At 41.1% G+C, this 23854-nt stretch overlaps 2 protein-coding genes across 3 annotated transcripts in view; one reads left to right on the forward strand and one right to left on the reverse strand.

Annotated features, from left to right (window-relative positions):
* Window positions 1–1389: 1389 nt before the first annotated feature.
* dctn6 (dynactin subunit 6) lies at window positions 1390–5439 on the reverse strand. Its single transcript, XM_031756371.2, has 7 exons — window positions 5304–5439; window positions 5002–5066; window positions 4787–4892; window positions 4583–4671; window positions 2685–2732; window positions 2037–2179; window positions 1390–1928 (listed from the first exon to the last, which is right to left on the reverse strand). Exons 1-7 carry the CDS (start codon window positions 5336–5338, stop codon window positions 1830–1832), a joined length of 585 nt encoding a protein of 194 aa, XP_031612231.1. The 5' UTR covers window positions 5339–5439; the 3' UTR covers window positions 1390–1829.
* A 2036-nt stretch (window positions 5440–7475) lies between these two features.
* LOC116333185 (zeta-sarcoglycan-like) overlaps window positions 7476–23854 on the forward strand; it is a 53773-nt gene continuing 37394 nt past the window's right edge. Inside the window, exons 1-3 of one of the 2 annotated variants that reach the window (XM_031756370.2) lie at window positions 7476–7601; window positions 7704–7842; window positions 20717–20911. In XM_031756370.2, the coding sequence (XP_031612230.1) occupies window positions 7804–7842; window positions 20717–20911 (234 nt within the window). In that variant the 5' untranslated portion in view covers window positions 7476–7601; window positions 7704–7803. The remainder of the gene's footprint in view (window positions 7602–7703; window positions 7843–20716; window positions 20912–23854) is intronic. The other variant, XM_039608109.1, reaches the window with a different exon arrangement.

Below are 23854 nucleotides of genomic sequence, written 5' to 3' on the forward strand. Positions count from 1 at the left end.
CAACATAATAGCTCATTAAAGACCAAGAAAACACATTCTCTCACGCTTTTTTTCATACCAATAGCTACATGTTTCCAAACGGTGCTCACTCACATTGTTTTCCAGCAGCCTGCTCAGTATCCAGCACTGTTTTTCCATCTAAGATCTCATACTTCTCTTTGTTTAAGATAAGATATTATGGAGTGTTCAAAGAATGCTGCATATTGTAGCTAAAGCCAAATAAAGACTTGAGATTTAAAAAAAAGAAAAAAGTGAATACCACTGCAATCTAGAGCAGCCTGCTTTAACAAATAAGTGGAAGCTGGATAATTCAGTTTCAGAACTGAACAGTAAGGGAGGGGTATAAATAACTGCTTCCAAATATAGCACAATATTTGAACTTCCTCTCACATTCCTGCTATGAGCTGCTATCACCATGGCCATTTTGCCTGTGTAAAGAACCCACTGCAGATTAAAGGCCACACTAGCCCCCCATGAGGTCTTTGTCACTCTCCACATCCGTGCAACTGTGCGCAGCATCTGTCTTCCTTGTCACATTAAAGTAAACTGACCGCTTCGGCAACACCCCAAAATAAAAATGAGGGTAGTGGAAAAAAAAAAAAGAAAGCTGAAGAAGTGAGAACAGAAAAGAGCCTAGACGTGGCCCCGGCTGCACTCCGCTGTTGAAGTAATTAGCCCCCTGGTTGATGTGTGCTCCTCGTGGGACTCCACCGTGACATGTTCAAATGAGTATTGGCAGTGTGCGACACCAGCTGTGGGCCTCCTGCAGGGAGCCGCTGTAGCGTGCACTGAGCACGACACCAGCCCTTTAGACTCTGAAGAGCATGAGCAGTGGCCTTGAGCTTGTTTTACAGCTAAAGGAAGCAACTGTAAACTGTGACTTCTGAACTTTTTATGTCAGGTGATTCAGGCGGTGATGCTCTACTGACTGTCCACCAAACACACACACACACACACACACACATTCAAATCTGTGTCTGTGCTACAGATGGGCTCAGCAACTCTAAAAGGGGGCTTAGACACGATGAGGGGAGGGCAGCCAGGCATTAATCAGACCCATCCTGCAGCAGAAATTCAACCACACCCGCTCTGTGTGGAATTCCCACTCTACCCACTCACGGCACCAATTTGGCAACCCCTGGTGGGATGGCACATGACTGGCAACACCAACATATCCAAGAAAGGGGGCTGCCACACCCATTCTTATCTTTTCAAGGCCTCACTTTTGCTCAGTAATCGCATTTATTAAATGATAAACGAGTCGCAGCCAAATCACGCTTTCTTTGAAAGGACTATTTTTAACCACGCACAAACTCGATCGTATGAGTATTATTTCTGGCACACACAAAAACGATATTTTTAGTCATGTTATTTATAAATGCTGCTTTAATTGGATATTTTGTATCACCTGATGAAACAAAGGCTTCATAGCCAAGAGCTGCTCAACAGTTCCTCCTAGTGGTCAAATAATATAAAAATAAACTGAGCTTGAAAGGAAACCTATTTGAATCTTTACTGCATTATTTATGTCATTTTATTGGAACATTTATAAATATAGATGAGACACATTAACATAAACAGACATGATACATTTGAGATTTCAGGTCCAAAGTAGATCATAAATAGTCACAATAGTGATCTAAAAAGCCAAAGTGCACGTGGTCGTTTTCGCTGGATCCGTGAAGACGGCCATGAAGAATCAGAATCAGACAGCGAAATGCTAAAGTGTAAGATAAGTACACATGAATTTAAGTGAAGTGCACGAGTGTAAGGTGTCTATGTCTGGAGGTGCTTGGGACTGCAGGAGGTTTCAATCCTCTGGATCCTCATTAGTTTCTTACAGGCGTGCCGTTTCCTTTCACCGTCTTCTTCAGGTGGTGGTAGTTGGGAAGGATCTTCATGAGGAAGTCCAGCTGCAGAGTCTGAGGCTATGTGATTAAAAAATAAATTAAAAATCATCCTAGGTTATTACAAATGTGCCTACAAGCCAACAGAACCTGGAGGATCGCAGACAAGCATCAGCATGAAGCACTGACCGGTGGCTTTTCACTCTGCACACGCCTGATGCAGTTTGATCCGTACACGACTGTGTTCTCCGGCACGACCTCGCACGTGTTGATTTGACAGCACGCGCCGACGATGCAGCCGCTGGTCAGGATCACGTTCCTCCCGAGATCAGCTGGCAATGAACATTAGAAAAACACACTGTGAAAAATATGAAAACTGGGCTTACTGTAAAACCATATTTACATGTGAGTTTTAGTGGTTTTTGTAGATTTAAGTAAAGACGTGAACAAACAATTTGTCTTTGTGACAGGCTGCTAGTAACACAGTAGCTAATGATGCAATATAGTAATCTTTGCTAGGTTTTCTGTTATGTGTTGTGACACAACACTGTCAAATACAAAGTTCATCTCTTAGCTAAGTGACTTTATGCTTGAATGATTGATAGGTTGGTAGTGAGTGGCTTTGACAGACAAACGAAAATGGTCAGGTACAAGGACTAGACTGGAAATGGGTGAAAAAGCAGCCAATGTCCAATGAGAAATTTTAAAAGACCTTCAGAAAGCCTGGAGAACTATTGCTCAAGAGCACTTTAAAGTCTGGATCCTTGGAAGCAAAATATCAAGACCTCAGGGCAGGCTCAAGACTCGAGTTTTATCTAATGTTAATGCAGTACTTACCCTTGGACTCAATCACATTGTTGTCTCCAATTTTCAAAGCTTGAGAGACTGTGTCAGAATTGTCAAGGACTTCAACCAGTAAATCAGGGGAATGAAACAACTGATATGTAATCAAAAGATATTGCATACTGGCTTATATTGCTGTTTTCATATGTGCTTTTCCTTATTTTCTGTCACATGTTACAGTAGTGAGTAAACATGGACAAAGTTTTAAATACTAAAGTACAAGTAATCCCTGTGACCACTGAACTCATTTTCTACTCTGGACAATGTCAAAGCGAGAGCATAGCTCTAAAATAGTCATCTCAGGCACACAGCTATAGCTGTGACCACAGAAGCTCCACCCACCAGCCATTTAATCCATCTGTTTGATAGTGACAGCCAATCAGAAGAAAGTTGTCTTAAGATGATGGTTCTCAAAATTTTTCCACCATGCCCACTTTGGAATCTAAAAGTTTGTTTTTTATAATGTTTTTTTTAACAATAAACAATAACAATAAAAAAAGATCCAAGATAAATTTGACTGAAATGTGATGCAGCACATTAAAAACTAGCCGAAAATGCATACCAAGGATCCCAGCTGAGCACAAATACAAGGAAACGATGACACAGTGATGAATAATCAGACTTTCCAATATTTGAAATGCTTGTTATCTTAACTTCACTGTCTTCAAACATTCTCAAAACTATGTCAAAAAAAAAATTTGTTTATTTAACAGTTTGTGGTGCATAAACTGCAACTAAACATGGCACTACTTTGTCCTAAACCTCTCGGGCATGAGAGGAAAATCCCTGCTCAGCACAGGGGTGCGACTCGGCCAGTCAGCCAACAAAAATTGCCCCCTTTGGCACTGCTGGTAACTTTTACATCTTTAGCCTGAGGCGATAACGCTATGTGGATTGTGATCATTGGTTTCCTGTAAACCTGGTGGAGTTTTTAATCAGAGATTTAATCATTTACGAATGTGTTACGACGAAGTATTTTTCTACTAAATCATCGTCTTTCAAAGAATTGCCACAGTTTGACATCTTGGAGTTAAAAATTCATAGAAAATAAACAAAGGGAAATTGATTAAAACTGCTTGTTGGCATGGTAACCTACATGTTTTTAAATTCCAGGAAACAAAACTGTTTTCACACACTGTGTCAAAAACACCCCCCCCCCCCACCAAAAAAAAACTGGCCTCCTGTTTCTTAACTACCCCTTCATAAAACAGTTCATGTCACATTCGTGTCATGTCCTCCAAATCAAATGTGTCTCTCACAAGGAGGCCTGCCCCACATGTTTGAAAACAGCTGGGTTGAGTGGATGAATTTAGAGGCAGCACAGTTACTTTTAGAATAGTTACTAGAACAGTTACTTTTTAGAATATAATAGAAGTGTGGGGTAGATGGAAATGAGCATTAAGTAATTGCACTGTACTGTATGTACATAGTATGTGATGCGCAAGCCAAAGCCTGTTAGTGCCCTCTGGTGGACAAACTCTATATGGACAACAATATTCCCAAAAGAGAAAATCATTTTAACTTGTAAGGCAACAACAACAAAATTTAAAAGATAATTTAAAATAATAATAATAATAAAAAAATCAGGTTTGTATGTATTTACTTGATGTGCTAATAATTATAGAGGGCCACAAGTGCCAAAATGAATCAAACAAATACATCATTAAATGTGTCATTAAGTCATTAAAATTGGAAACAAATACAAATAATTAATTAAATGTATTATATTAATTGATACATAATTAATTATTCATATATTTAAATAATTATTCATTGCCATTTTAAATTAATTAACCACATATTTAATTAAAGGTTTCATTACGTATTTATTTAATTATTTTTGGCACTCGTGGGCCTCGATAAACAATGGCTATTGTTACAGCAAAGGATACCACATCCAACTTCAAACACATTGTTAGTCCCGATTGTCATGGCCTTTGGCTCGACTCCCTCCGACTCTGGCATTATATTCTCTGGATAACTATCAAGAGACATTAAAGGAATGAAAGTGTGCATGAAAATGATCACTCAGAAAAAAAAAAGAAAGAAAAAAAAAAGAAGCGAGACTGTAAAGTCACACATCACCTATGGGTTACCTGTTAATGATAAGCGCCTGCTCCTCGATTAGATTCCCCTCTCCGATGATTATAGGCCCTGCTTCTGCTATGATCCGCGCTTTTGGGTGGACCACAGTTCTAGCGCCTGTGAATGAAGAAGGACTGGATTTACATGGAGCTTAAAGCAGCAGCTGTAGATTTCTTTATTTATTTCTTTATTTATTTTGAAGGTCGTAATGATATAAAAGACTCACCGATAGTCACATCTCCTCTTATTTCGCTTTCAACACACACAACGGCTCCAGCGGCGATTTTAGCACTGCAGGAAAACACGCACAGACACACAGAGATATACGAAGATCATCATTCAAATAAACGAGGGCTACACGACAGCGAGAATAAGCAGCACATATAGATCATCGCCTGGCTGCTACAGTGTCAGCCAGTGCAATACATGGAGAATATGATTGAACATTTTAATTTCCTGAAATCTGTCATTGCTTCAAAATACGCCACGCACGGTGCAGTGCAGGCTGGAAAGCAGGGGGGGGTCTACCTTTTCTGTGCCATTAGTTGCTTGGCGTCTGACATCTTCGAGATGAAGAATAAATTGATCCACGGTCGATTATTTATCCTTCAGCTTGGGAGCTCTTGGCTTGATTGCATTTGTCTGGCTGGAATATCGTTTTCCCCCTCTGCTGGGACTCTTATATAAATGCTCCAATGGACTCCAACGCTAAAATCGAGGGGCACAAAGTGCAGAGTGCAACGTAAGCGACGCACAGTCTGATTTATCTTTGATTTCAAGCCCAGTTTAATGAGCACCAGAAGTTTGTTTGTGTTTTTACACACTCACGCTGACATAAAGATCGCCTCCTTTTTGCTGCACTGTCGGTGTGCCTCCTGCAGGGTGCAACAATCACCAACTTTTGGGAGCTGATGGAGCTGTACAATGAGCCAGTGACATTAATGCCTTTAACTAACAGAGAGGAAACAAACTCTGTGCTGAGCTGCTTGTTCATTTAGTGTCAAATACTCTCACATTTTTGTGTCTACTGATTTCTCCCGGAGAGGCTCTTTCAGAATAATCCAGTTTCTGCCTTTAGATTGTCCGTTAAGTGGGATTTATATTTTGTAAAGTCAACCGGAGTTCACCAGGAGTAAACCGGAAATTGAACAATATCTTATTTTCAGATTAAAACGGTCTACTTTGCAATGTTTAAAACAGAAGCTCAGTTCAGTTTCCTAGTCATTACAAAGTCCATCTGATGTTTGTTATGTCACCCTGTTATTATTTTTATCATTATTATTATTATTATTATGAGAACTTGATGCTTGGGACGCTCATCTTGTAACCGGAAGGTTGCCGGTTCGATTCCCAGCTCTGTCTGTCTTGGTCATTGTGTCCTTGGGCAAGACACTTCACCTACCTACCGCCTACTGGTGATGGCCAGAGGGGCGGATGGCGCGATATGGCAGCCTCGCTTCTGTCAGTCTGCCCCAGGGCAGCTGTGGCTACAACTGTAGCTTGCCTCCACCTGTGTATGAATGTGAGAGTGAATGAATAGTGGAATTGTAAAGTGCTTTGAGGGACTCGAAAAGCGCTATATAAATGCAATCCATTATTATTATTAATATTTTTTAAAAATAAATTTGTTGGGGAATGCCAGGTATTTAACCTCTTGTGGGCGTTGTCCCCTTTGGCGGTGGTCTTGAAGTCTGTGGACCCACTCTTAATTGTGTGAGTCATCCAATGAATTTAATGAAAAAGGCTTGGGTCATCATTGTGCCCTATACCATTATGTGACCTAATGAGGTCACCTGAGGCAAGGTCTGAGTGGGGGTTGAAGGGATTTCAGGATGGCATTGTGGGTGGCTGACAGCTGGTGCCGTAAGCCATGACTGTCGTAAGTCATGTCGTAAGCCATGACTTCTGTTCAATGATGGTCCTTTACGGTGAACATAAATGGCCTCCTTTACCCCTTTTTAAAGACACATGTCTTCTCAGTCCAAAATGTGAATGTTGGCATCCTTGAAAGACTGACCTTTATAGTTTAAGTACACATGTATTAGTGTAAAGCAGATGCGTTCTGCCAGAGGTTTCTTCCTGTTAAAAGGGAGTGTTTCCCTTCCTACTGTTGCCAGTGGCTGCTGGAGTTTCTCTCTATATTTTTAGGCTCTTTACCACACATTGAGGTGACTAAGCTGAAGACACCCACATTCTAATGAATGCATCAGAGAGCAACTTGGGGTTCAGTATCTTTTCCGAAGATATTTTGACAAGCCAGGGATCAAACCACCAACCTTCCAATTATTAGATGACCTGCTCTGTCTCCTGAACTAGAACCAACCAACAAAGGATGTAGGAAAAGGAGCTTTCAGTGGGGAGGAAACGAGGAAGCCCTCAGAGGAGGGTCATGTAGTAAAGGTGGACATGCAGAGGGTTGGTGTGATAGAGGAGGATGCTGGGATTGACAGATGGAGACAGCTAATAAAGCAACTAAAGCAGAAGAAGAAGGAGAAGAACGTGGTCACTTCTGTATACAGATTAATTCGCACAATTTAAAGTAAATTAAATCGCTTATAACTACAAACAGCATGTTGATTGCTGTTTTCCCCTTCTTGAGCAGCGCTGAATAAGCGACACCATTTTCCGACTTTTATTTTGAAGTTAAGCAGCGGAAGTCCCGCGGGTTATTCCGTCATACTTGTCGGCTGTTGAGTTTTGAAGGAGAGCGAAGCGCGTCAAAGCGAGCTGCGGAGGGGGAGAGCGCAAGTCGGAGTACATTAATTAGACGGCAGCCCGTTTGAACACCGGCTTCCGTACACAATACAGCTTAAACACAACTTAAGTGTACAGTTAATATATACATTTAAAAAAAAAACAACCTTCCTGAAACAGTAGGTATATATTTTTTATGCCTCTTCATTTCTCTCTTGTTCTTTCTCTAATGAGAGTGAAGAAGTGGGTCTAGCCGCGCGGCGGGGGAGCTGAATTTCACGCGTTCGCGTCAACTTTGTGGAAATATGTGAAGTGTGACAAATGCCACTGGAAAATGGAGCAGTCGGCCACTCTGGACATAGAGACTCTGAAGGTAAGCCAGTCACAGTGGAAAAAACACCTTTTTTAGTCTTCGTTTTAATTGGAACCGCGCACGTGCACAGGTGGCATTAACCATAGCTTAAGGCGCATGTCCAGTTTGGCATTAAAGGAGTTTCAGGCGTGTTCTGGCGGGCAGGAGGACACCTGTGGATGCCGGTGACATTTTTATCAACGTGGATGATGTTATTCGTTTTAAATGCAGCAGCTCAAACTCGCGCAGAGTCCTCTCTGCAACAGGTGCGCCCTCCGGCTTCAAGTGTTCCTGTTAAAGAAAAAAAATCCCAGCTAATTAAAGATGAATGGAAAGTGTCTGCTTCTCTCTACAGGCAGTAGTGTGATTAATAACAACTGACCAGCGCTCAGGCACTTCAAGAAGCCTGTCTGCATGGACTCCTTCACACATCTCCCCCTGCTCCTCCTCCTCCCCCTCTTCCTTTGCACTACACCTCATATTGTATGCATCCTGCTCTTCAAGAATCACTGTAATGTGACAGCCTATGAATATTCTGCTGCTATGCTTTCTCATTATTATTCCAGCCTAGCAGTGGAGGCAGTAACCTCTGGGTACAGTATGTGCATCTTGTCAGTTCTGCAGCCCCCCCCCCAAAAAAAGCTACTCTGAAGTCCATCACCCGGTGGCTGGGTGACTCTTATCAGTCGAGAAACCCCTCCTGCCCCGCTCAGAATCCGTCCTGCAACTTTTCCTTTCACCATTTCCTCCCCGTTTCCTGCGAACGCTGTGCTCCGTTGAATCCTCTGAATTGACACTGTGTTATCTAATTAAAACAGAGGCTTTGTTCGGGGTGCTTTGTGACATTATTTCTGTTGATAATGCTGCGCTCAGTCTGGCACTTCACCCTACCCCTACCCCCAGTGCGTTCCTCTGATGAATGCAAATGATGACTACGGGGTGCTGTCCAAAATGGCCCCGTTGGCTCTCGGAGGATTTGCCGGGGATTAACAGGGAAAGCTAGTTTACTGTGGAGAAGTGTGCGTCTGTTTACATCAGCAGTTTGTCGACTGTCTCGCACACCATCAGTACCACGTTCCAACCTCGCCAGAGCTGCTGAAGAGACTTCACACCAGCTCTCGACTGTAATTAACGATGCGAGGGTCAGAAGGTATCGTCGGCCACATGATAGGTGAGCCACGGCCGGCCTGCCCGTGTTGCCACAGCGTCCTTGAGTAAGGCCCAAATTGCTCCCCGAGGCAGCTGCCGTTTGTGTGCGCAAGGAAAACACATTGTGAAAACACTCTGTAAGAACCCATCTACCTCTAAAAGGCTCTGTATAAGTGCAGGCAATTTGCCATTTGACGGAAGTGTCTTCAAAAGCAGAGCTGTGTGCAGCAGCAAAAAGGAAACTCGCCCCCAGCCCTCCCCCCTCAAATGGCATCTTCAAACAGCCTGTGATGTGATGCTCACTCTTGGTGCCTGTGAGTGCTCCGACTGAACAGCTGCGACCTTTTGTTGCGCCGGGCTTATTGGAGATCTTTGATCCCCGCTGGTCTCGTACTTACAGTAGAGTTACCTTGTTGCTTTGACTTTTTAAGGAAGCGCGCACCCGTCCATCGATTTGCCCAGAAAGGGCAACCAAACCGCAGAAGATGAACCCATTGACAAACTCCGCCGCTATTGTATCTCCTGCAGAGATGAAGGAGCCGCAAAAATTGGATTTCGCGTACAAGTGGAATGACTATTGACAGCAGCACCACCCTACCCACCCCTCGCACCCAAGTGCTTGATTGTCACATCAACAAAATGTGAGCGGGTAACGTCGATGCGGCGAGCTTGGCTTTGAGGAGCGTAATTGGCTTTCCCGCTTACAGTCGTGTATTCAGGCTCAACTGTGCGACCCTTTTGATTGAACTTTCTGTCAAAATAAAAGCCCAAAGAACTGAAATAAATAGGTGCTTTAATACTGTGTGTCAGACTTGGAGCTAGATCGTGTCCATCTATTTTCCGTGCTGCTGCCTCAGCGATTGTGCAGCGCTCGCACGCGGGATGGACGCGTACGAGCTTTCCAGTCATTAGTGCATCTCAAATGTTTTCTTACCTCCAGCTGAGGCGGCCCCGTGGGACTCCAGTGGCACCGCCGAGCGAGAGAGTGCTCGCCGATTTGCTGATTAACGTTATCAAGCATTAATAACGTCTCATTTTCTTTCATTAGGGGCTTCTCAGCTGTATTTTGCTGCCTCTGCAGCATGTCGTGCATTTGATCAAAGCAGCGTGTAGAATATCACCCTCTGTGCTAATTGCTGAAGATGAGGCACGCCAGCAGTGGGAAGGGACTGCTGGGTAATTGCTGGCTTTGGCTTTGGATCCAGCTGTAAGGTCTGTAGTGAAAGCTCTCAGGACCTGGTCCCACCCCCGAGGCGAAAAGTAAAGTGACAGATTCAGATCTCAGCACAAACTTAAATGGGATTGATGAAGAGGCATGTGCGAGGATAACTTTGATTGTGCAACAAATCCACGAGGATGTTTCCAGCACACTGTTTCATCTACAGAGATATCAGCTTTTTGGCCTTTTGTACCTCAGAGAAGCTAGTTTCTGTGTAGGAGTTTACTTCCTATTAATAGAACCTGCATGTAAAATGGGCTGTAGATGGTAAACCATCTGAGAGGATTTCAGACCCACCTGTTCATGATAATTCGTTGACATTTGTCTTGAGTGCTGTAGAACATATTTCGATGATTTCAGCGCTGATAGCTCTGTTAAATTGCTTAAACTTCTCCTTGAAGGAAACTCGTCTACAAATCAGCATTTAGAGATTTTAGGCGTCAGGTTAAAATCATTGTCAGACCTCTAATTGTGAACACAAATGTATGGTTGTTGTCAGTGGTGTAAAGCTTAATTGTTTATTTTCAGAAGACTTTGAGTCTCATTTTGGTTAAACTACATGAATACTCAACAATGGTCAGATTATTTTTTACTTTAAAGCAGTTCTTGTGACCTGTGAAAATTTTAAAAGGTCGAGATTGCTGCGTAATATAACGACACATAATGCTTTATCACAAATTTACACACGTGCAATAGTAGTTGCTGGGCGTGGGGGATGCAACATGTTGCATGGTGATTATGTGTCGATACAGGGTGACCAAATTTCAAATATTTATTAAATAAATTAAAATACTCCGGAAATAGTACGAACTAGAGGGATCATCTCATGCACCACCATCCTGTTATAATGTTAGTTGAGCAAAATTACATTAAATTGGCTCGACTGAAAATCCATCCAACACTGGGTACACTTAGTTTGACAAAGCTGCCTAATTCAGACAAAGCTAACAGCTGAGTCGCACCGGTAAAAATAGGAACGCAACATCGTTCATCTACATCTAAAAACAAGAACCAGTGTCTGCCTGGTGATTGTATTGAATTTCAATTGTGACCGCTTTTGATGACAGGGTGATAGCACAAGTCGCCTGATAGGAGGCAGCTTGTCTGCAAACAGTTACAGTCTGACTTGGACTGACTGCAGTCACTCTCAGATTGTCAAAGGGTTGCAAATAACTGTTGTCTAATTTATAAACAGATTGCCATCAGTCTGAAAGAGTCTTTGTCAATGAGCACAACCCGAGGGGACTCAGCCTGCCAGCTGCTTGTACTCTGGTTATATTCCTGTAGAACAGCAAGGCTGATGAGAGCAAATGTAATAGTTAATTGTGAGTTTATGTATATGTGATATTTGTATTTTTTACATATATTCATCACAATTAATTGTTGTGTTATCAGAAATAGACTCCATGTAATTCCCAGCTTGACCCCCAGTCAATCACAGACTGATATATGTTATAACAGGGGCTGTATTTGTGATCTCATTTTTCAGCATAAAAATCAAATACAATTAATAATTTAAAAAAAAACAAAACTTTATCTCATATATTGACAAAGATTAAGTTTAAGCACATAATTTGCAGTGGAAAATTGTTATAAATCACAATATATGTCATTGCAGTCCTAAAAATCTGAATAATATTGCATCGTGGGGTTTCTGGTGATTATCCTGTCTTATGGTTGCCAGTGAATAAAGCGTCAGCAGGTAAACAGGTGGTCTTTGTAGTACAGACTTTTAAATAAGTCGTAATTCCAACACAGAATCAAGAGGCTTTGAAGTGGATGTAGAAGCATGCATATAAATTAGAATTAGAAAGAAAATACTTTGATGAATTGCCAAATGCACTTGAATGGGCATTAAGATATCTGGGTATGCCTAAAATGTAGACTTAAATCTTCAGTAGTTTTTGCTTAAACCCAACCTGTGTATCGACTGATATTAGCTATTAGCTAGATGTATCGGTATCAGTATTTATAACAGCTCATAAATGAATGTTTAGAAAAGTAAAGAAGAGATGAAAGAAACACCCTTCAACCATGGTATCAGTGTTGATATTGCCTGCTTTTTCCACTAGAGGTCACTCTGCAATTTCTCTGTTGTCAACACGTGTTTGAAACAACACAAACACAACATAAGAGCAGAGTCAGGCAAGAGTAAACGAGTAATCCACAACTTGTTGATACAATAAAACATTAAACTTTATAGTTTTCTCTTACTAAGGACTCATAAATAACTGCACCTAACAAATGTCAGAGATTTTCTTTGTCAGAAAGAAAAAATATATAACAAAAAATAGATTTTTAAATCACCAAATGTCAATATCGGGCTTAAATACCCCATTTTGGTCAGGCTCTACTTTTAACTTCTTTCTAATTGCACAAATTGTGATATTCTAGACCAATCATTAAAAAACTGATAATTAGAGCAGTTTTATTTGTTATCAGTGTTTTCTTCTTAAAAGTCACAGTTGTTTCTTGCACTTGGATGCAGTTGGACATCTTCATTGGTCCAGGCCAGCGTGTTTGAGAGCGTCAGCTGTGACCAGCATGCTGAAATGACAAATTGACAAAGTGCCAGCCACTATGCACTCCTCCATTAGCTCTATGAATAACCAAGCTTTAGGAGGCAAGAGTGGACCAGGGTAATATATGCATTAAAAACCCTTGCAAAGAAATCACAGGATCTGCTAGCATTGGGAACAGTGGGTTGCCATAGAAATTACAAGTGCTGAAGTTTCCCCTAGCAACAGTGGATTGAAAATAGACTAAAAGTGTCCAGCAGGGCCATGGCTGTAGGCTAAAAGATTGGTTCGAAATAGTTTTTTTTTCTTGGAGTTATTAATGTTGATAGGTCCTCTTGGATACCAGTTGTGTAAAGATCTCATGATAATTTTGAGGGTTCAGTAGCTCAGGTCACTTTTGTGTAAACATCTTCCAGTGTTGTGAAAAGTTGTGGCTGTGAAAATGACTTGCATGACTACACCGAGAGTTGATTTTATGCCTCTGTGTAAGCACCTCTCATAGTGTTCTTGTCCCTCAGCTGTATCGCTGGTTAAATTGGAATCACTGACATTTCTAGGCCAGCGATATGGGTCATTTGTATTTGCTGCTAAGTCGCAACATCCATTTGTGAGACATCTGCCAGCACCAGCAGATGTGACCCAAACTGTTCATCCATGGAAACAATCACTTGAAGAGTGGATTAGGTTGTTTAACAGCAGTAAGCTTGTGGAAGTCTTGTGTTAGATGCCGTGTTTGCAGCGAGGTATGCTGTTATTATCCCCCCCGCTTTAGAGATTGCTCAATCATCCTTGCCCTTCCAAGGAACAATGTCAGTAAAGTGAAGGGTGTGGGGAAAAAAAGGTGCTTCATTGCTTCACTGCACAGCTGAAATATGTGATTTTAAAGGGTTTGTAAAAATTTTAAATGACAGAAATGACTTGGATTATATAATAGGTCATTAATGTGCCATGAGCAGATTTTCTTCTCCTTACTTTGCAGGTATTAGTTTTATTCTTCAAGGCTTAGCTGTCCTATGTTTGAATGGCTTTTTTTTAAAGAAGGATCTAGGACACCAGTTAATGGTTATTTTAATTATTGATTGAGCTGTCAACGTAGAAAAGGGGGTTTATTGTACTACATAGGGTGACAATGGTGGATGCTGGGCTCAGTCTGAAGTATGACTTCAAACTGCTCTAAAGTTTTTTTTCCAGAGCGGAATAATGGCGCCAACATGGAAGTGGCAGAAATTGGAGTTTCTCTAGGTCAGGGGTGTCAAACATAAGGCCCGGGGACCAGAATTGGCCTGGCAAAGACGCCAATCTGGCACAATGGAAGATTGATAAAGTCTCCACCCAAATTTTCATTCGTACTACACCAAAGTGGTTAAGTAATAGATACACAATTAAATGACAGAAAGTTACTGTTTTTCCACTATCTATTTATATAAATGACTGTTTTTATCATACTGGCTCTGCTTAACAAAAATAAATTGTGAATAAACAAAAACATTTTATAAATACAGGATAATCTGGGCAACTATCTACCAGAACGTTTCCAGTTTATGAATGAAACTTGAAACTAACCATGTTAACTTCTGGCTGCAATAAACCAAAGTGGCGGCAGATTCTCAAATAAAATAATATTCAATTCAGTATTTCAACAATATTTATTATTTATTTTCAATATGGGCTGGAGGGGTATCTAATAATAAAATAAAACATGTTCTTTTACATTTCAAAAGGGCTTTTGAGAAAGTTTTCTCAAGTCCTTAAATTAACAAAAGAAAGTAGTTTGAGTTTCCCCTTTCGTTGTTTTTCGTTAACAACATTTCACATGTAACCAAGCTCAGGAAAGACGGACAGCAGCTCTTTTCTCTCTTTCTGTTTCCCTCACTTACTTCTTGGGACTTCTGCATCTCGTCTCGTCACAGACGTTTCTGATTACACACACAAACACATATGCACACACACATCCTCAATGAAGTGACGTGATTGGCTGAGTAGCATCACCTGGATGAATTGCATAGGTTTGGGACTTTCTGTGTGTTTGTTGTGACTTAACAGTGTCGACTATCATAGTTAAAAATAGAACATTTATTAAGTGTTGTAAAAAAATATGGATATGATAATATTGTAAACAGGTGATGGTTACTCACCAGTAACCAGTGCATCCTCAGCTTATTGACACACTCCAGTAGAAGAAGGTGACTGCTCCTAACAGCATTCACTCCCTCCCCTCACTGAAACTTCTCTTACTCACTAGGAAGAGACTTACCTCCCACAGCAAACATTGAAAGTCAGACTGAGTCACTCACACAAGTGCAGTTAGGCTATTAGGTGTTGAGTGAAGCAGTGGAGACAGGCGAACTGTTGCAGGCTTAATTTTGGATTTAACTACCAGTTTATTATCTGTTCTTTCTCTCTCTGCGCGCTGTTTAAATGCCCCACTGTGCCCGGTCCTTGGCTTACAGGTGGGCCTGCAGTTTGTGCTGACTGAGTATTTTGTTGTGGTTTAGTCAGGAATATTTTTTGCTAGCATTAGAGACATTTATTCTGGTAATGTAATTGTCCTCATTTGATATGCCACCAAGCACCTCCTTCATTCCCATAACATCAAATACCTCAATCCACTGGGCACTGAAATAAATGGCCATATTGGCCGTGTAGTATAAATCTGATGTTCACAGTCCTAAATGCTCACACTGACCATCTTTTCCTATTCTTGGCTCTGCATGATGTCAATGATAAAAGATATTCCGAATACGGTCATGCCCACAGCTCTGGCTGCGAGCACAAAAGCCCCACCCACCTGCTGCTGATGAAACCTTCTCTTTAAAAGGGGCATCCAGTGGGAAGAAAGTTGGCATGAAGGGGAGGGGAGAAGGGAAGGGGAAAAAAAATCACTTTTTACAGACAGAGGATAAACTGGGGAGCTGCACGAAGGCCTGGTATAAGATAAATAAGGATTATTTTGAAGTGTGAGTCATGAAAACTCTCTAGTAGAGTTCAAGAATAAAAATACGGAGCATGGAATGAGCAGCAGAGGTCCCATTTACATTTTTGTGTGTGTATATAAAATGTTACAGTGAAAGAATAGCTATAGTGTATACATGATGTGATAGGTTGCCCCTGAGTGTAGGAAAGCTATAAGATTAATTCATGTTTTGTCCCCTTGGGCTTTTGAGTATCACATTCTTTAATGAAGTCACGAGTTGGAGTTGTGGAGCGATTTCCATGAACTCATCCACAGCCCGAAGGTTGTGTGTCTATTTCTAGCACCAACCTTTTACCACCACTCCACACACTGCCTGATGATGCAATGCTGCACAGTTGTACAAAAACACCTTCAGTGTCTCTGCTTTTATAATGACTAAAATTCATCAACCGCTCACCCTTGTAAGAGATATTGATTTGTTGCAACAACACAATACCTTCACAGCCTGCGACTCTCTGTCCTGACTGTTAAAACAGATATTGTGCAGCACGACTCCCTCTATAAGTAAGACGTCTGCTACCATATATATATATATATATATATATATATATATATATATATATATATATATATATATATATATATATATATATATATATATGTGTATGTATATTCTGCTTCACCGTGCTCAAACCCTGGCAAAGTAGTTCTTCTTGGAAAAAGTCTTTACCCTGCTGAGAGTCTTTGCCCGTTCTGCCACAGTTAATGAGAGCCTGTCAGGGGGGGAAAAACACATACAAGCTAATGATGCCTGCCATAAGTGTCTTATGCTAATGGCATGCTGAGTGTGAATAAAGCATGTGGGGCAGGGCTTTACTTGTGAATGCATTACACATCTGGGGGTCCCTCAGGGGGGAACTGTGCACAGGTGTGTCAGTTATGGATATGTGTGTAATGCAATTAAAGCATTTCATACTGCTTTGATAAATTTATAGTTTCTGTTTCTTTGTGGGTCTAAAAAAAAAAAAAGTCGAAAAGAACAAAATTGACATAATAAAGCTGGACGTTTTATCTTGGACTGTATGGGCTGGTATCTTTTCTTCATGTATATCTATGAGAGTGAGTGGCATGCCAAACTTAGTATAAATTCAGGCCAGCTACAGCTGAGCAGAGCAGCTGAGAGCTCAGCCAACCTTGCACCCTGTGATCGAGAGTTTCACGCTGTCAGCCAGCGGTCACGATCTGCTGAAGAACAGCGACTGCTCGCCCTCATTCGGACAGCCGCACTTGACAGACATCATCTTCTCTGATCTCAGATCAGAGCTCCCATGTCGCAGCTTCTTCGTGGCTGGCAGGCACCTAGTTATTCAGGCAGAGTGGTGAGGCACTTTGATGGCGCAAAATCGACCCTTCAATCAAATTCCAGTTTATCCTGTTTTGATTGATGTGGAGTGGATGGAAAAACACAGAAATGATAATCGTAATTTAAACTGTGTTATGTGGATGGGGTGAAGTGGAGCGCTAAATTCTCTGTCATGTTTTGTTATTTTGGGTTCAGCAGACTGCATAAAAAAATGAAAGAAAAGTGCATTTTTATTTTTTTTTCAGTTGTTTTGAACGTTACACACTAACAGTGCCTCATTGGACATTATTTCATCTCACAGTTAAGACCCCCAAATGCTGGCATATTGTAGAAAAAACCAAAACAAATGTTAGTAATAAATCAGCTTTGAAGTCATAGTGTGTAGAGGGCCATCACTGTCCTCAAAGCCAAAAGCTTATTTAAGTGATTTTTCTTGAACAAGATCTGCTGGTGCCTATTTGTACAGGACAGACAGAACAGAGCAAAATGAAGATCTGAAGGGACTCTAGCAGGGCTTTAACCCCCCTGAGCACATGTTCAGATCTTTTAAGATAACGATCTGTGAACACTGAGTGTAGACATACAGCATTGTTCAAAATTCTTGAGCTGTCCTTGATTTCTTTATATTTTGCTTCCCTTTTAAAATTGGTCTTGAGCAATAGTCCTCCAGGCTTTCTGACGGTCTTTCAAAGTTTTTCTGTGGACATTTGGACATTTCCACATCTGCAAAAAAACGGTGGAGGGTCAGTGGTGCTGGAAACAAGCACAGTGAGATTTTTGTTCCATTGTGTAAAAGCATCTGGAAAGCTTCTGATTGGCAACAGCTTAATTTTTCTTGCCTAAGAGAGTTCAGGCTGTGTTGAAGAATAAAGGTGGTCATAAAGTTATTGACTTTCAGGCTTCTTTTTACTGTATCTCTATGTGTGTTTGCAAATATTTCAATAAATCTCTGAAGGCTATTCACTATTTTCCCACCAAATACAAAGAGATGAGCAGTGGCTCAGGACACTTCTGTGTCTCCGCAGTGCTAAACATGCCTGTAGCTTAAGTTATTGCTTTGGCGTGGTTTGAATCTCCGAAAGGAGGCAGCTTTAATGATGTAGAGAGAAGAGCTCGCTTTTTAGCCTTTTACTTATTAAAGATGGCCTGATCCGGCTTTTCTTCTAGTTCCATAGTGATACCTCGACTGTGTGTATCTGCTGATAACAGGAACTGAGCTGATACCAGTGTTAAATTAATAATGTGTGACCATAACTGAACAGCAGAGACCGAGAATCATTGTTATATGTGTAAAGAAACATCAGACTCAACTTTAAAAATCCTTTCAAACTTTGTAACATAAAGTGTAAGAAAAAAATACATTCAAGAAATTTCCAGAATTTTTGGTGTTAGTTAAATAATAATCGATATCAAGAAGATAAATACAATGGAAAAGTAATGTACTTGTTTTATGCATCTAATTTATTTGCACTGGACTGACTTTGAATATCACAGTGTCTGCTACTGTTTCATTGTCACACAGCTACGGAGCTGACAGGAGACAGCTGAAGTGAAATAATATTTAATGGCATTAACAACGCGTTACTTTATCACAAGTATAATGAAAGCTTAAAGCAGCGTCCTTCTAACGTCTTGGACAAACTCTCTGAACAAAGTGAGCGTGAAAGTGAGCGAATGAGTGAGAGAAAGAGAGAAAGCCACATCTGATCTTTTCACCCATGGTCGCTCACTTTAACCACAGTTTGTTCTTAAATTAAACAGTTTTGCAAACATACAGACAGAAGCTGTTGGTGTAGCTACAGTGAAACACCTCCAACTCCAACAGAGAAGTGAACTGTGTTGACCGACACCGGATGATTGTCAGAGAGATTACTTTACAATATAAAGTGCCTTGAGGCGACTGTTGTTGTGATTTGGCGCTGTATAAACAAAAGTGAATTGAATTGAATTGATATGGGCTCCACCTTTTTGGGTCTATATCAGGCTGATATCCAGTCCAAACATCGAGTCGGCACATCCCTATTACTTATGCTATTTGACCTTAGACTGTACATAAAAGATGGCTATCACCTTTTGACTTTCTGGCCACACGATTTGAAGCCTCAGAGTTGGTGCACCGACTGGCACATTTTTGTTTTTGTAACCATAGGTGAGTGTTTGCAGATACCTGCCGGCCACAGCTACCCATGCCCAACAAAATCCAGATGATTTAGCTTAAAAAAAATAATCTGTGATATTGATTTGAAGGGTTAATTCTTATCCTGTGTTGTCTTGAGGCTGGAGTTGACCCATGGTCACTGTCAAAACACACTTAATAGATGAATCATTCATCACAGTAATTGGTTGTAAAAATCAGAGGGAGTTTCTAAGTTGCATACTGAACAGCAGGGCTTCGTGCATTATGTTGGTCTGTGCTGATGTCGCAAGTATTTTACTTGAAACGTCACGCAACAGTCGAGGTTGTTAACAGTGTGTTTTCTCAAACATTAATTTAGGTGACGAAATGTGAACAGGAATGAGCCACAGCCCGGTGGAAGTGAGTTTGGGCTTTGAGACAGTCCTCCCTCTAAAGCAGGTGGGCTGGATTTATAACAATGCAAAATGAGAACATCACCGAGAAGCTGAAAATGGCACAAGGACCATTTTCCTCTCGATTATCTCGTTCTCATAATCATTGGAAGTCAAATTAATTGAAAAAAAATAATTGAAAATAAAATAGTCTGGGGAGAACTCCTATACCTAAGTCGTGTACTGACTGCCTGTGGCAACCGTCTGAGTGTGTTTCACATCTTGTGCTGGATGTAGCTCCATAAAGCCAGCCATGTGAAATATTTTCCACTGAAAGGTTGATGGGTAGTAACATTGTGAAGTTCTCAGCCCGAGGCGAGTGCTGCACAGGTCATCTGCAGGAAGCCGTTGCTCTCAGTGACTTTCTTTTCCAAGTACTGGAATGACAAAATGTCAACAAGTAATTAGCAGTGAAAACAAAGCTGTGACACATTATTAAGCCGGTACAAATGAAGTTTGATTTTTAAAGAACGGAAAAACGAGAAGAAGAGAAAGGTCAAGGACCTTGTTTTCCAGAGTGTAACTTACATTAATCACTATGATTAGCTCGTTAGTATCTAGATTTGGCTGTAGATTTATGTTCATTGACTTGCAGTGTATGCTGTTTAAGAGCTTTTCCACTTCGGGGCCAGTTACTCCGACAACTGATGGCTTTTCTTCTGATCAATGAATGTTGACAGACGATCCCTCTTTCCTTCAGTGGGTTGAAATGCACAACTTTTTAAGGCTTTGATTTGGTTTCTTATGTTTTTTTTTTTAAATAAAATTAAGTCACGAAATGACCTTGTCTTTTGGACACAGCTTGATTAATCACTGGGCTACTGTGCTGTTTCCAGGTTTATGCACATTGCAAACAACCAATAAATAAATTGGCTATTTGCAATTTCCTCAATAGAAATCTGTAATTGTGGTCTAGGATGTCGAGATATAAATTCTTAATCTAGTGCTAATACCCGAGCTGATATTCATGCCATGCTTTCATCTTTTGTTTTTTTGCGTACCACTTTAAAAAAATTGTAAAATAACACAGCCGTGCCTCAGCCTAGAGTCATTTTAGCGGCACTCGCAAGGTAATAACCACTTAGAATATGTGATTGCTTCTGTGCGGAGTGAATATATCCTTAACAGCCGGCTAACACACAGTTTGTTTGTTTGTTTTCCAGATTACCCAGGAGCAGTTTATTCTTGCATCCCAGTCCCTGCACCTCCAAAGACCAGGATGCGATGCCGTGTACCCGGTGGGTTTATACGGGTGGAGAAAAAGATGCCTCTATTTCTTCCTGCTACTGCTCCTGGTCACCATGATAGTTAACCTGGCCCTCACCGTCTGGATCATAAAGGTTATGAATTTCTCAGTGGTGAGTACAGCACAGCAAACACACACTTTGAGTTATCAGAAGGAAGCTTAAAAAGTTTAAAAATGATCTTGTTTTATTCTCACAGCAAGTTGTGGATTACTGTGCCCGGATCAGCTGGTTCTTTCCAGTCCAATCCAATTTTATTTATAGAGCACTTTTTATTGAAAACTCAAGTTTGACAAGGTATCATACAAAGGAGCATTACACTCTCAACAAGACAATGAAACAAAAAACCCCTTAACAATAATATTAATAATAATAAATAGAAGGTAAGAACACACCACTCTGATTCTGATTTAAATGCCAAGGAACACAGATGAGTTTTAAGATGTGTTTTAAAGGGAGCCAATTTAGCTCAGTGGGTGAGCAGGTGACCATGTGCCCCATGCAGCAGCCTGGGTTTGATTCTGACCTGTGGTGGCCCAGGTCAGAATCTCTCCTTACTTTCCTGTCTTCACTGCTCTACTTTCAAATAAAGGATAAAAAATGGCCATAATAATCTTAAAAAAACAGTCAGGGGGCCATCCAAACATGGGCACTGCGCTACTTTGGGGCGGTAACTGAAAAAGCTTGATTGTCCCTGGTTTTGAAATGGGTTTTTGGGCTGCCAGGAGCAGATGGTCCATGGACTTCAATCTTCAGGGAACAATTGGAGTCAGCAGCTCAGATATGTATTGTGTTGCTGACTCTTTAAATTTTTAAAAACAAATAAAAAGAAAAAAAATCGTAGTACTAGTCTAGATGTGTTGTGATAAAAGCATGAATTAGAAAGTGAAAAAAGTGGTCCTTTGTGAAAGCCTTAGATCAGCGGTCCCCAACCCTGGGCCATGGACCGGTCGTTCGGTACCGGGCCACGAGAGTTGAGGTTCGGGTGTGAAATTTATGGTTGTCAGGTTTTCAAGTATGTTTTTTTTATGATTAACTCAGTTTCCCTGGGTCTTTTCCCGTGTTATAGTTGTGTGTCTGATTTTGAAAGAAATGTTTACGCGTTACCATAGCGACCAGAGAGCATTAAGGGACAGAGAGGAGGATGTTACTGTCAATGTTGTTGGTGCATTTCAGGAGGACGCTGCTAATAAAGTTACACAATTACACAGTGAATTCGCGTTTAATATTAAATTGACAAAATACCACAGTTTTTGTCTTGGTTGTATCATTTTATTTTGTTGTATTTATCCGCGACACCTTAAAGGCCGGTCCGTGAAGATATTGTCTGACATTAAACCGGTCCGTGGTGCAAAAAAAAGTTGGGGACTGCTGCCTTAAAAGGTTAAAAACTAGGTTTTATTACAGAATTTACAGAATTTATCTGCGTGTCTTGCATAAAATCAAAGGGCAGTTTGAGACCAAGAATAGCCACTGTGCTTTTAATGTACGGCTGCAGAAGGCCCAGGATCAAGAAAGGAGCAGCGCACTACAGCAGTGGTTTAGGGGAGCTGACATCATTACTTTTTATGGACATGTTTACCATTTCTATGCAGATGACACCCAAATTTACAAAGCTATGGTTAAAAAAATCAGCCCCAGCAGGAAAAGGTAAAGAAAAAAAGAATTCCACATGACAGAGAGGCTAAGGAAGACAGTAGCTCTGTCTCGAAACGTAGGCCGCATCCTCCTGAGGCCGCATTTGTAGACCGATTACGTCACAGTGACGCGACAAAGGCTGTCCCAATTCATAGACTCCTCCGAGTGCGGCCGACAAATGCGTCTTCCTTTTCCCCAGATTTGAAGGATGTGTCGGGTGTATCCTTCGGGGCCCACCATATCCCAGAATTCATAGGGCAGCCCAGCCAATTCCAGTTTCCAAATATGGCGGCCGCTACTAAGTTTTAATATTACTCTTATTACTCTTTCTGGGTCACAAAATAAAGTTTTAAGATATTTTCAGGCGAGAATGTAGCTGTGTAAACTTCAAATATCTGCTCGGTTTATCAAGACATCGCATATTTGCAAAAGTGCTCCAACGGTTTCGGAGACGTCTGTTACCCACCAGATCGAATAGCTAGCTGGAGGTTCAATGGTCACTCGAGCTGGCGAGAACAGCGGACTCCCGGCGCATCGTTTTCAGTCCCCTGCGGTCTTTCGCTAATCAGGTTAAACATGATATATAAGTCACTCAGATAACTTGAAAATGTTATTGTTTGGCTTTTTTCAGTGTTTTATTTGTTCCGGAATAAAAGTTTTGGTTGAGATCAAAGTTATTAGATTAGATTTGATGAAATAAAACTTTATTAATCCCTCGAGTGCGTTCCTCTGGGATTTTCACACAGCTGAATAAACGTCAAACAGAAAACTGATTAAACAGAAGTGTGAGATGGTCGAGAATTTACGGCAGTGTCCTGTTATATTTTAGATAGCAAGGAGCAGACGGCTGAGTTTATTAAACTCCACCGAGACAGCGGTGACGCTAATCAGAAGGCTAGACCGTCCCATTTCACAGCCTCGCACTTCCGGCTTTCTCGGTCTTCGAAGGACCCGGCCCACGTAGACAGCTGCAGAGTCATGAAGGTGGACTACTTTTGTTTGTGGCGTTCCAAAAACATAATGCCTACAAGGAAGTTAGTTAGTTAGTGCCCTCTGGTGGACAGACTATGCAATGCCAGCACTCATAATATTGGTGGAATAGTGTTTCTCACCTTGCTTGTGTAATATTTAAATGTTTATTTACCAGCTGATAAAAATCCCGGTAGATATATATCAGGAAATGGCTAATATTAGGCAATAATATCCGCCTGCTGCTATATCAGTCGCGCTCTAATCCAAAGTATGAAACGCAATATTTGAATAAACCAGGACTTGTCTGTGATTTGTGGACTGCTGTGGGTAGAGGGAGCAGTCATGATTTTGGCTGCTTTGCTGCCTCCTGATTCCTAACAGGTGGCCATTATTGAGGGGAAAATGAATTCCCACCTTTATCAAGTTATCTTGCAGAATAATGTCAGG

This window comes from Oreochromis aureus, linkage group 3 (assembly GCF_013358895.1).
Source record: "Oreochromis aureus strain Israel breed Guangdong linkage group 3, ZZ_aureus, whole genome shotgun sequence".
Taxonomy (NCBI): domain Eukaryota; kingdom Metazoa; phylum Chordata; class Actinopteri; order Cichliformes; family Cichlidae; genus Oreochromis; species Oreochromis aureus.

What these genes read in the sequence shown, in the direction of transcription:
- dctn6 (XM_031756371.2), bottom strand. Translation starts at nt 5,338, where the DNA reads ATGTCAGACGCCAAGCAACTAATGGCACAGAAAAG. An exon ending in CAACTAATGGCACAGAAAAG is followed by an intron (nt 5,067 to 5,303) that starts GTAGACCCCCCC and finishes GTTTTCCTGCAG; the next exon opens with TGCTAAAATCGCCGCTGGAG. An exon ending in TGTGTTTGAAGTTGGATGTG is followed by an intron (nt 2,733 to 4,582) that starts GTATCCTTTGCT and finishes ATTCTGACACAG; the next exon opens with TCTCTCAAGCTTTGAAAATT.